Source organism: Dermacentor silvarum, chromosome 5, assembly GCF_013339745.2.
Source record: "Dermacentor silvarum isolate Dsil-2018 chromosome 5, BIME_Dsil_1.4, whole genome shotgun sequence".
Lineage (NCBI taxonomy): Eukaryota > Metazoa > Arthropoda > Arachnida > Ixodida > Ixodidae > Dermacentor > Dermacentor silvarum.
This window is the reverse complement of record NC_051158.1, coordinates 72,237,456-72,250,690: the sequence shown is the minus strand read 5'-3', so window position 1 is coordinate 72,250,690 and position 13,235 is coordinate 72,237,456. Positions and strand designations below refer to the sequence as shown.

The 13,235-nt window shown below is 45.7% G+C and overlaps 1 protein-coding gene across 1 annotated transcript in view; it reads right to left on the bottom strand.

The window, feature by feature from the left end:
• The window catches only part of LOC119454168 (dermonecrotic toxin SPH), a 57,176-nt gene extending 48,476 nt beyond the window's left edge, over positions 1-8,700 (bottom strand). The window contains exon 1 of the mRNA XM_049667963.1: positions 8,604-8,700. Within this exon, the coding sequence (XP_049523920.1) occupies positions 8,604-8,672 (69 nt within the window). The 5' untranslated portion in view covers positions 8,673-8,700. The remainder of the gene's footprint in view (positions 1-8,603) is intronic.
• Positions 8,701-13,235: the final 4,535 nt, after the last annotated feature.

The following is a 13,235-nucleotide window of genomic DNA, read 5'->3' as shown; positions in this document are numbered from 1 at the left end:
ACCTTGATAAACAGATAAACGACCAGCTCTTTCCGAGATATCGTAGGTCGCGTGAGCCTGCTCTTTGAGGGTGTTCAATGACGTCGTCACAGACGCCATACAATGGAAAGCTGTGAAACGAACGCGGAAGAAACAGCGTGTTATTTCGAGCCGCCCATCACCAGATGTGTAGCGGAAAGTTTTAATAGAACGGCGATATGGTGCCGGTGACGTCTCGTGAATAATCCCTGCGTCCGAGGGTACAGAAGCGAAAGATAAGCGTTAATGGAAGCTGGTGATCTTAACCCTGCTATGTGCAGGAACTCGCAAAGCAAATGACCTTGATAGCTTCGAGAAGCCAATTAAAGCTACCCGCATGGAAATATAACACTTTGCAGGAAGTTGGAAAAAAATTCAGAAAGAACTAAACGTCCGAATGGGGCAGTTATACAAAACATAGAGCTTAAAAGTTCTGTATGGACACATATTTTCAGGCGGTTGTCTCTCAACCTGCTGGGAGAATGTCGATTAGCAATCTGTCATTGAGCTCCCGAAAGTGAGTGACGAAGTTTTTCAGATGTAGAGAAAACACAGAAAAAAAAGCAAATGCATCAGACATCCATCAGTTGCATTACTTCAACTGGAATTTCCGTTTTCGAATGGATAACATCCACATCGTGTCACCACGTACGTGTTACTGTATAATTTCTCCTTTATAGTCTGTGAGTAAAGGTTGAGTTGAGAGTTTCAGACCGTATCGCGTTTGATAGGTGTCGTTCAGCCGGAGCATTTGCCGGCAAGTTTTGCAAGGCTATAGGTCCGCCTGAAGCAAGCAACACCCCTCCTCCTGCTCCTCCCGAGTTGAGGGTCGGCGCTTGTATTCTGCGTGCTTCCCCTCTTCTTTGTTTACTTTTACTTTCTGTGACGCCGTTGTACACCAGAATGAACTCACCTCCACTCCACAGATGCTTCACAAGTTTCTCCGCGATGTCAGCACCCGCGTTGTGCATGTACATTGGATGCACTTTCTTAACCTTGAGATCCAAGAAGAGGAGAACCAGACGCTGGCTGTATATGCCCCCATCTGAAAAGAAACAATTTCTCCAGCTTCAAAAGGAAATCGATACAGACAGGGCGAAGTGAACACGACAGACAAATCGATGACTAACAACCAGTGTCTATTGCATATCAACTGCAAAACATAGGCCACTCGTTATGCTCAAGCATGAATGATCATCTACGCGCGAGCATGCGTGCTCGCTCATAGTCTCAGTTGCCAGTTATTTTACTGAAGATTGTGAAGAAATGTGGTTGTGAAACATTTCTTCAAAACGGAACGTTTTTAGGACGCTATACAGACCAGCGTGCGCTTGAGATCAGTGAAGCTTTTCAATTATACCAACACCGTGATTATTGCGTTAGTGCGCTTTTAAGATCTCTGCACTTTATAGTGAAACGCTCTATTTATTGAGTGAGCCTGCGAACCATAGTGGCTTGTCATGATTTGATGTTTTTTTTTTTATTCGTTCTCTGCACAGATCTGCCTTCCTGTGCATTACAGTTGATGTGCAACCATGTGTGGATGCGAAGCAGCGGGGAGATGGTTAGCTTGAGCGGGAGATGGTTTCGCGGCAGCGGCCCGAGCGCTCATCGCGGCGCTGCACAGGAGAGGATGAGGCACGCCCGCTCCGTCATTTTCATACCGCGGAACTACTGTGGCGCCCCCAGCGGAGTATGCAGCTGTCGCGCCACCTGTCGTGCGCGCCGCTCCGGATTCCTTGAGGAGAGAAAGGGGGGAGCGTAGGAGAGGAAAGAGAGGGTGAGGGGACGCGCATGCGCTGTGGGGGTGTGGCACGCAGGCGCCGCTCCGTACAGTAAAGGATTCCTAGAGGAGAGAAAGGGGGGGGAGCGTAGGAAAGGAGAGAGAGGGGGGGGCTGTGGGACGCAGCAGGAGGGACGGACAAAGCCACCGCCATAAGCTGCTTCGTATCTAAAAAAACGAAGCGTAATATTCGCCAGTCAGAATGACCATTTTTTATTGCTTCATTAACTTTTTCTTGAAGTTTTTCCAGTACTAACACACTCCAGACCAAACGTTCTGCGCATGCACTTCTCGAAATCAAAATGGCATCCGAGTCAGATGGGGCCCGTTTCTCGTGCGCTTGTTCACCGCTTAGATTCCTTCAGATTATTGTACGCCAAACTTCAGCGACAACGAATAACCCTGGAAAGCTAGACGGGGCAAAAGCTGTGCGATGTTTACGCCAAGTTGATCGCAGCTGCCCCATGCGTTGGAAGTCAGATCTCTCTCTCTCTCTCTCTCAGTGTGTGCGTGTGAGTGTGTGCGCGTGTGTGTGTGTGCCGTCTTTCGCGCTGTTTCCTTCAAAGAGGAGTAAAGCTTGATTAAAGCTTTACTCATCTTGATTAAAGCTTGATTAAAGCTTACCAACTAGCTTACATTCAGACCATAGTGCCCCATCGATGCCACAGGCAGCTCGTGCATGCAGAGAAGAGTTTTAAAAATGAGGGGAGATGGAACCAAAGTTTTGTGTACCAACGCCAGGCAGGAGGTGAACCAAAGATGGATACCCGCAGTGCAAGTTGAAACTAACGAAATCAGGTTATGTGCCTCAGTCTTCTGGCCAAAGTTTCGATAGGTGGGAAAACGTAATGACATTCGTTCCAAACAACAGCTTCAAGCGAATGAGTTCACGGAACTCAATCGCATTCGATTCAAGATCGAACGCGTAGGCTCGACGCCAGGGACGTCCTAAAAGATTGCTAATGACTCATGTTTTCCTTATATTTGTAATTAAACACATGTTTTTGGAGTACGTGTCAGTTTATTGACGTACAAGTGCATCACAATATTTTGACAACAAGCTGCTCTTACTTCAGCGGCTGGACACCTGTGTCAGCCATGTTGTTTAATACCGGCAGTTGGGGCCCTTGCGCAGAGCCAAAAAGTTGCGCGCGGTGGACCAAAGCAGAAACGTGCGTTTTGATAAAATTAATTTAGGAGGCATATTTTGTTGGCCAGGAAGGAGGAATAGACGGAAAGAAAGGGAGGTTAGCCCGTTCTATCGTTGGTCATGTTGCTTTTCGTTCGACTTGGCTTAGATTGACTTGACTTCTTTCTTTTCTGCAGCTGTGACAAATTGTCTAAAACGGCCAAAGATTTATTTTAAAGCTACTTTTATTATTAAAAATCCTTATTTAAAATATATCCAAGTCTTAAATGTATGTTTTGTTAGCTTCTCTTTTTTCCCCAGGGTCACGGTCATCACTTTCAAGTGACACTTGCTTTCACCGTGTGACAGCACGCATGAAAAAATGACATTAAATTGGCGCAGTAGTACATATGCACAATCTTTTGTCGCTAGAAAAAGTCGTCCGATCGCATAAAGGCGGCGTATCGCGGGTTTCCCATCAGTTGGCAGCAAGATCTTGAGCATACGGCACCCTCTTTGCATGTTTTATTCGGAATAAAGCTTGTCAGTTGAAGTTAAGCGCTCTGTCCTGTCCCAACCTTTTTTCTGTTAGTCTTGTTCGCGCGAGTAACTATGTCACAGCATCTGCATCAACACGAACTAGCCCAGCCTTCTTTAAGATCAGGGCGTGTGTGTTTGCGTGTGTGTTTAAAAGTAATCAATATAGATAGAGTAAAAGTAAGCAAATGTCACTCGACCCAAATGACATGACATTTGCCGTGTAACAGAAGTAATTTATGGTGTTAGTATGTTGACGGTCACGTTGTTTATCATGCCGGCGACCTGTGGGAGAGAACTCGGAAAGGTTAAAAAATATATATTCTTTTTTGATAAGACCAAGAAGGGCATAAGAGAGAGATGACTTCGCGTTTGAGCACGAAGGGGGTGATCCCTGTGTCACAGTTGTGGGGAGACAGTGAAGGAGGAAGGAGAGAGAAGCAAGGGAGTGCGCGTTGAGCAGGGACAGCGCTGCGGGAGAACAAAGAACGGTACGTTCGCCGAATTGCCTACTTGTTGGAGGCAGCGCAGACAGCAGCGGAAGAAAAAAAGCAGCCATACGTCCACTCGCCTCCTCAAGCCGCTGCCGTCCTCGCCGCTTTCACAGAAGACAAGAAAAGAATCTTGTTGGTGTTCCACATGGCGGTCATCGACAGTAGGTGTGGAACGGGGGGAGGATTCTCCGAAAATGTTGTATTTACCTTCTTTTTTTTCGGGGGGGGGGGGGGGGGGGGGGCTAAGCCGGGGGAGTAAGCTGGCGCGTTGGTGCCAGAAAAACTGTGGCGCCGTCCGTTTCGTCACAGATAATTTGAGCAGATCGGTTGTTCATCTAAGTTTGGACGGTGGCGGCTGTTCCAATGACTGAAGGGATGTATGTAATTTAGACAGGCGTACGCTTTAATATAGGTTTGAGCAAAGTGTTGCTTCTGCATGCCTACAAGTTTGCAAAGTGAAGGTGGCAAAAAAAATAATAAATAAAGGGAAGAGACGAAGTGAAAAAGAAAGAGAGAACAGATAGAACACACTAGTTAAAGATGTATATTAAACAGATGAACCGACAAGTAAATAAGTCATGCCAAAGGGCAAGGAATAATAAAACTGCAGTGAGGTTCTGGAACGTATATTTGTCAGGAAGACCTATGCAACGTAGTACAACATGAACCTGGACATACGTAAGGTAACTAGTAACCCTGACAAATTCCGCCCCAAGACCTATAAGTAACGAATTACATACAATTATTTACTTCTAATCATTAATGTACTTAGTAATATTGTAATTTCCAGATTACTTGGTTGTTTTGATAACGCTCACTGTCTTTCACTTACTTTTTTCAGTAACCAATTACATGTAACCAGTCACATTCTTGATGAAACAAGCCCACAGGCGACGCAGCTTTGAGCACTTAAATTTGGCGGCAGCTAGATTCCAATGATGTGAAGACATGTACATACATGGGTTACCTCCTTCCCACAATTAGTGTTTTGCAGCTACACCTCGATCACCTGAACATGACAGGATTGCAGATCAGTATAATTCTGTTGGAATTAGGTCCGATCTCGGAGATTTTCTCTTATAGCAAATTTCTTTAGAATACGTTCTTTGCTTAGTGCCGTCTATGACTTCTCTGATATGGACAGAATTTTTTAGCCGTCAAACGCGTGTATCTATCTGTTTGGTATTACGTGAGGGCTAAATAATATGCAGCTTTATATTATTATTCACTACAGGCTTCGCCATCTTTTCAAGGAACGCGAACGCGTGCTGGCGTCCGTTACAATTAGTCGTTGAAGTCTAAATGGCTAACGAATGAAGGGCGCCGAGAGAAGGTCCACCAAACGTTGGCCGAAATATTGAAACTGGCTCGATAGTGGTGGCTGCTTTCAACGTTGATGCCAGGAACGCGCCTAAAACGATTTTTCAGTTTCTCATTGGCCCTACCGTGAGCGTCTTCCGCTAGCCCCAGCAACAATGAAGTGCTGCGCTTCATCGAGAACCCGGACCCGAGAATCGTGACAGTGATTAACCCTAATCTTGAGAGCATGGTGTTTGTACTTTGCGACACAGCCCTTCTCTCCAGCGCGCGCATCGAGTGAGCTTTAAATAACCGGACAAAGCCACGATACAATTATTAGGTACGCCATAAGGCGGGGGGGGGGGGGGGGACTGAGGATTAATTTTGACCGCCTGGGGTTGCTTAACGTGCGCACAATGCCTGGTACGCGGGCGTTTTTGCATTTCGGCCCCATCGAAATGCGACCGCCGCAGGCGGGATTTGCTCCCCCGACCTCGTGCTTAACAGCGCAATGCCAAAGTCACTGAGCAACCACAGCGGGTGCAAGTTTTCAGGGCCACTGCAAATGTTTTCGCGTGAAAACGAGGGAAAATTACTGAACAATAAAGCTTAAAAAGCAATTTTTGTGCAGATAACGTGTGAAGGAGTGCCGAGGACGCATGGAAAGTGTCTGGCCAGCTCGCTCCATTTGCGCAATGGTAATAAATCTAGAGAGGAAAGTAACGTTAAAGTAATTGATTATTTTAGGCAATTGCTCAATTACGTTTCTGGGGCAGCAAGTGGTAACCGTAATCAATTACATTTTTGAAAGAAGTTATTGTAATTGGTTAATTACTTTTTTTTCTGAAACGCGTACAAGTCTGGGCTCAACACATCTTTCACTTCAAGTGAACAAAATAGAAGCCATCGATAATGATTGTGAAAGCTTTGAAACACTGCTTCAGCACGCAAATTTCCCTCGGCCTGCCACCTTCCCCCTCATTTGGCCTGACACGACCGTCTCAGCGAGGCGGATCCTATGGCTTACACGTTTGCTCTTCGCCCCAACTGCATTGCGAAAACACGTTGGGTTTATAAAGCACGACGTAATTGTAGAAACGTTAATCACGCTGACGAAAACAAGTTTTCTACATGACGAACTGTTTGCACATCTGTTACATTGACCTTTCCGCATGAACTGCACACCTTCTGCACATTTAAATTTATGTTTTTCCAGATGCAAATAAATTATCAAGTGCCAAGTGCCGTCGGCGGCCAGCGAGTATATAGGCGTATGTTGACTTGAGCAGCAGCTGTCATCGGAGCCGTACATGAGTATACAGGGTGTCCCCCGTAACTTATGCCAAACTTTAAAAATAAGCAAATGCCACGTAGCTGGACAGAGCCAAGGTAATGTTGCCTGCCGTCACTTGAAGGTACTCCGATTATTTTTGCATTAAGCCTACTTACATATTAAGTCTTAATTAATTAATGAACTTCTGAAATATAATTAGATCAGTGTCAATGAGAAAATTGTAGAGCAACGTGAAAAACTCCCGATACAGCTCTTTGTTGCTCAATGGTGCTACATAAGAGTTTTTCCGAACGTCTCGTTGCTCGAGGCACATCGCGTGTATTCACGGGATTCTTTCACGCTCGGAAAAGCACTTTTATGTAACACTTATTGAGCAACAGAAAGCTGTATCGGCACACAGTTTTGGCATGACACCCACCGCGGTTAGCTAAGGCGTCGCGCTGCTCAGCACGAGGTCGCGGTATCGAATCCCGGCCGCCGCGGCCGGATTTCGATGGAGGCGAAATGCAAACAACAACCGTGTGCTTGCGTTGTAGTGCACGTTAAAGAACCCCAGAGGGTCAAAATTAATCTGGAGCCCTCCACTGCGGCGCGCCTCACAATCGGAACTGGTTTTGGCACGTAAAACCCCAGAAAGAAGAAGAAGAATCTTGGCCTGACACACAATCTTGCAAGCCACTTGCAGCAAAGGCTGTTTGTGCGTCGTCTCTCGAAATTGCAAAAGGATCGCTTTCCTTACTGGTGGACGTCGTCTTCCGGATGTAGTCCAGAAGAGCGGGTACGTCTTGATGACGACGGCACCTTCGAAAGCAGTCACACGGTACACCGTGGTAAAACCAGGCCGCGGTGCCATTAAAAGTGAAGGCGACGTCAGATTCGATAGAGTTGGCTCCAAGCTCCATGGCTTCGTCCACTTGGGCAATCGTGTTTGTCATGTGGGCGATGTTGTACACGGGCCTCCGCTCGAGGCCTCCCGCTGTAGCATTCGCGGATTGCGTCTATGCACGGAGACAGAAACAATTCGCAGACGGTTACTATTTCGAAAGGGGGATGTAATAAAAGCAGTTCAGAGGAATAGAGAACCTATTAGCGATAACAAGGCCATTTTTGACAAATATAAGTCCATCTACCGAAACGTAGGCGAGCCTTTGAGGCACTTTCTTCCTGTTTATGTAGTTTCTAAACTACAGTGTACTACTATATCTATCGGCCCCTTTCTTCATTATGGAAGCAATAGCAATGAGACACTCGTTGTGTTTGAATCATACCTCTTTCTTTCCCCGTTCACGTCACGTAGGCAAGCGTACGTTAAACAAAGTGATCTTTAGCTTGAAATCAAGTGGCGTCGTGCACAGTTCTGGGTAACGCATATCACGCTATGATGCTCATTTGAATTTGATTGATTGACGAGGTTTCCATTCAACGTCCCAAGTAGCACAAGGACAATTAGGAACGCCGTAGTGGAGGGCACTGAAATAATTTGGATCTCGTAAGGTTAATTAACGTGCGCCACCTGAAGTCATTTCCGGACAAAAGTAAGCCAAACTTGTGCTTCGAAAAGATGACAATGGTACTTGTGTAAAGAAATAATGTGAGGATAGGCCACTGTAGCACATGTTATTCCGAAATCGGTACCAAAGAGGGATGCGTACAGGTTCGTTGTCCTTAAAGTGAAAACCGTAATATAAACAACCACAACAACAACAACGATCCAGTGGTAAATAGATCTCGATATATGATCACTCCACTGAAAAATGCTGTAAATGAATGCAGAATATGTACTCGTAAAACAGGCTAACGGTGAAGACTGCGCGAGCTGGGCTGGCACACTTGTTGATGGAAATCGCAATGATTCACACAACACAAAATAAGAAGCACGCGCGCTTGCACACACACACACGCGCGCGCGCACCGCGTGTGTGCTCGCCTTGTGTTTTGGGAATCATTGCGTTTTCCATCAGCAAGACCGGTTGTGAATGTATGGAAGAAGAAGTACGAGGGGGGGGGGGGGGGTGAAGGTTAACACTAATTTAAACGACGTGCACTTACCAGAATGATAGCCCGGAGAATAGCAGCGAAAACCGAGAGCCTCAAGACGCTGTGGCTGTCGAGCGCCATGAACTCGAACGGCTCCCCGTTCTGGCGACCGCTGCAAATAATGTCATCGTCGGGGCAATGTTACAACCGGACACCGGCGACATGGAAATGCCTCAGTAAAGCATTCCTGCAAGAAGGCGTGTCTTCGTGGCTGAGGGAGCAGAGCCAACGCCAGTCTATAGGTGGCGCTGGGGGAGATGGCAAACTAAAGAGGCAAAGCGGGTGAGACGGATACTTCTCGAGCGACTCGTCGGCGCCGTCATTGTCGAATTTGTCTCGCCGAGGCCTGCGTGTTTGTCAAGCCGTTGGTCCCGAGACCATGACGACGAGACGAGAAGCCCCCTCCAAAAGGGAGTGCTAAGAAGGGATCGTACAACCGCAGCAAGCAGCCCAAGCCGGCCGTCACACAGAGCCCATTATACGAGCCAAGTTGCGTCAACTGGGCGACATGTGGCTCCTTATGGCGAAAATTGTGCCGTTGACCTCTTCCCGCCTCCTCCTCACTCTGGGACAATGAGCATAGTGTGCCCGCAGTGCGTTCCCACATGAATGAAGGAGCACGTGTTACGATCCGCCGGGTCGCGTTCACTCGTCAACCTGGCTACGCGCTGTCAGTGTTCAAACATAAGTCAATCCTTCAGTGTGTGACTCCTTTGAGGAAAAAGAAGACTACATCGTCACATTTCGATAAGTATACAAGATTGTGTGCCTTTTATCAAGCGGCCGTCGTAATATTAACACATCGTGTGCTGAAAAGCTCTGGGACAATGATCATAGTGTGCCCGCAGTGCGTTCCCACATGAATGAAGGAGCACGTGTTACGATCCGCCGGGTCGCGTTCACTCGTCAACCTGGCTACGCGCTGTCAGTGTTCAAACATAAGTCAATCCTTCAGGTGTGTGACTCCTTTGAGGAAAAAGAAGACTACATCGTCACATTTCGATAAGTATACAGATTGTGTGCCTTTTTTATCAAGCGGCCGTCGTAATATTAACACATCGTGTGCTGAAAAGGTTCTGAAATGGTTCCTATACAGAAGTATAGAAGCATTGCTAAAGTGTGTAATGTCTCCAAATATTAGCAACACCTCTATAACTCAGTTCCATTTACAACCGCTTAAAAACTTCTGAAAATTATCTTAATTTTAATGTCGCATAGAAAACCGCAAGATACATTTACAGTGAACGAAGTTCGGCACCGCACATATACTTTAATCAGTAAATAGTGATAATTGCCTTTAAAAAGTAGGAAAACCCCCTCATTTCGTCACCGAAATTTATGATCAGGTGATGGTGTACCCTAGGAAGTAACAAAAATTTAAGCAACCTTTACCACCTAGGAAATGTTCTACGGAGCGGCAGACTGACCTCACCACTTCCATGTTTTGAGAATAATCGCTACAAAATGATTCAGTGTACGACAGCTAGATAAAATTGTGAACATCGAAAATATCAGTGAGCGCCGAAAAGCCTTTAGTTACAAAAAACCTTTGCTTTATGCCCACGCACTGGCTGTGCGCTTTTATAGGGAGCGGGAGAAGTAATGGCGGGCGCTGTGGCAGACGACTAGGTTGTCCCCATCATGCACTGAGCGGTGGAGAGGAAGAGCATTCAGGCACCCTGGTGGAAAAGGTCCATATTGAAATATTCACTTAGTTTTGCGCCAGGATCAAGCAGTTTGACGTGCATATATAATTACATATATATGTAATTATACTAAGGCTCAATTACAAATTGAGCCTTAGTCAGCCCACCTGTAATTCATACCACCAATTCCGCGCAGTGCAGCGAAGGCTGGGGTTCGTATTAGCCAATCAGTGACCAGAGCCGGGTCTGTGTTCCACAAGAGGGAGGCCTCACCAATTGTGCGCCAGTGATCTTTCCGCGAAGCTTCCATTTAGTTGGCGCCGTGGGGATGGCGATCAGGGGTGGACATTAGGAGAGCCCATGTTCTAGTTCTCTTTTCTGGTTGACCGACGCGACCCTTAGCTTTGGTTGCACTGCACGCAATTGATGAGGTAGAGCATAGTTGCATAGCAGCGTCGCTAACAGAAGCGTACTTGTAGGCCCGGACTAATCTATTGTGGCTGTATTCGGGCCACTCCAGGAAGAGACAAAAAGAAGTAAGTCATCGGCTTTACCATGATATAACTATGTCCAGTGGTAATCAGTGGAGGATATAATATGCCAGTGGTAATCAAGTGGAGTTTTTCATAGAAATGACGCTTTCTTATAAGATTGTGTAAGAAGTATTATTGCTCTGACACGCCGTTAATTTGGCTTGCTTTCAGCGCTGAAGTGAATGAATCGGTGATCCTGTGACTTTGGGCGCTGAGAGCGGTGCGTGCTTCAAACAAGTTTCGCTTTGCAGCAGGAAGGTAATGGAACAGTAGTTTCAACGCTACATTTAGCTACAGTACGGGACAATATATGTTATAAGTACAAGGTAGTTCCCGTGCAGCTGGGCATCACTATACAGTATCGGAGGTTGTGAGGTTTGGATTGCAAGTATTGAAAGGAGGTAAAGATTTGAGATGTGAATGGTTTGATTGAAGAGGCTGCAAGTTCTGAAAAAACAATGGTAAACAGGCAATGAAAGTGAGAGAGATACCATCATCACTTCCCACACAGAAGAGAGTGGTCACGCAAGCGGAATTTATTGAACGTTTGAAACATATCTTTAATTCATCTGGATCAAAATTTCTTCTTTTTGGCTTGTTTTTACATTCTTTGATTATTCCTGGCCATTTATATTCTTTCTTATGTGTTTATTAACTTTAATGTTTACAGCTTGTCTGTGGTTTTGTTTCTTAAAGCCTGACGCAGTCTCCTGCTTAAGCTAGGAGAGCATTATTGTTTCCTGTGTGAATTCCCAATCTTATAAAATTATTAAAACATTACTTCTTGCAGCAATTTGTTGTAGTAAGAATGAATTCAGGTGGATTCCAAGCTATATCGGTATATTACGCAACGGAGTAGCTGATAAACTGGTTGTTATGTCCCATACTATAGACACACTGGCTCATGTTGCCTTCTCGCCATCGGATATGCTAAGAGTCTCCTTTGCGGCCAATGAGTCCAGTTCTTTTCACTTTTGTATGATTGACCTTCCATCTGAATTCCTTAACAAAGTGAACATCGGCGCATATGCGTGGACGACGTATCCGAGATTCTAGGTGACATTAAGAGAGAAAAAAATGGAGCTGAGCACGTCATTTCTTGCGTACGGCAGATGACCGGTTGACCATCAGAGTTACAGAATGGGTGCCAATGAAAGGGAAGCGCAATCGAGGACTGCAGAAATTTAGATGGGGTGATGCAGTTAGGAAATTTGCAGTCGCAAGTTGGAATCGGCTAGCGCAAGACAGGGGTAATTGCAGATCTCTGGGAGAGGCCTTCGTCCTGCAGTGCACATAAAAATAGGCTGATGATGATGATGATGATGCTTGTCTTATCAGTGTATATGTGCACTGCGAGCCTCTTCTACTGTACATTCGCTTGTTGACTTAACACCATACCTTGTCACCAATCCCCGCCACCCACCCAGGCTGCAGCTTATCAAGCACCATTTCGCGCCATGAGAGCATTCTGACATCAAGATTATCTCCAGCCAGTATCCCCAGAACACCTCTGTGACACTTGCCTAAATCTTTGGTTAGACTTCCGATCCCAGGGATTATAAAGAAGTCCTCCGTTTCATCCGTCCGCCACTGGCCGCCACTGGCCGATATATATACTGTTCAAGACTGAATTTACTGAAACCTCTTTCAACACTTCCAAGAGAAACGATTCACCCTTATTTGCGGCCAAGTTCAGGTGTTTCAAGATGTTCTTGAAAGGTGAACGAACTGAACTGCACAATAGGAAAGAGAAACGCACAATCGTTGACCTGTCCGACGGAGGCCCGACTTCAAAAAAACGTGGACGCATACGCATTGTTCTGTGCTCTAATGTCGTGCGTCGTTTGCGAGATTTTCTGAAAGAACGGCTGGGTGCCTACTTCGACAACTCTCGGCCATGCTGTACGTTTCAAGACAACGTGTGACAGTTACAATTATAAAGGTACTGAAGCAGCCCTCTGTTGCAAAACATAAAAAAAATTGAAAAAATGCAAAGGACATGCCTCCAACTATAATGATCGGTCATATGCGATGCTGAATTGATCAAAGGGTACGAAACGATCACTGTAATACTATTGTGTCAAGTTGATACGAGGTCCACAAAGCTGTTATAGAGTTCTTTTGAGCTATGAGACTAGTCTCCCAACTGTAGGGCTTGTACACAGTGTGCGACAAGTTGCGCTATGCGTTTCCCTGCCAAAAGATATGAGAGGTGAGAACAGCCAGAAGTGTCATTAAAAGCAACAGTCAAACACATTTACAGCAAAGGCCGTTCTTACGATATGACTCATATAATAAAGTAGAAAAACAGGGCACTCAAAATTCAGTTTTGTGATATGCATGGTAAGCATGGTGCGGGGAGTTTATATGCATGCTGGGAAAGGAGATCTTATAATGGATTTGCTTGGTTTAATATTATAACCTATTCGTACGCGATTATATTTTTCTGCTTTAGAACTAACATG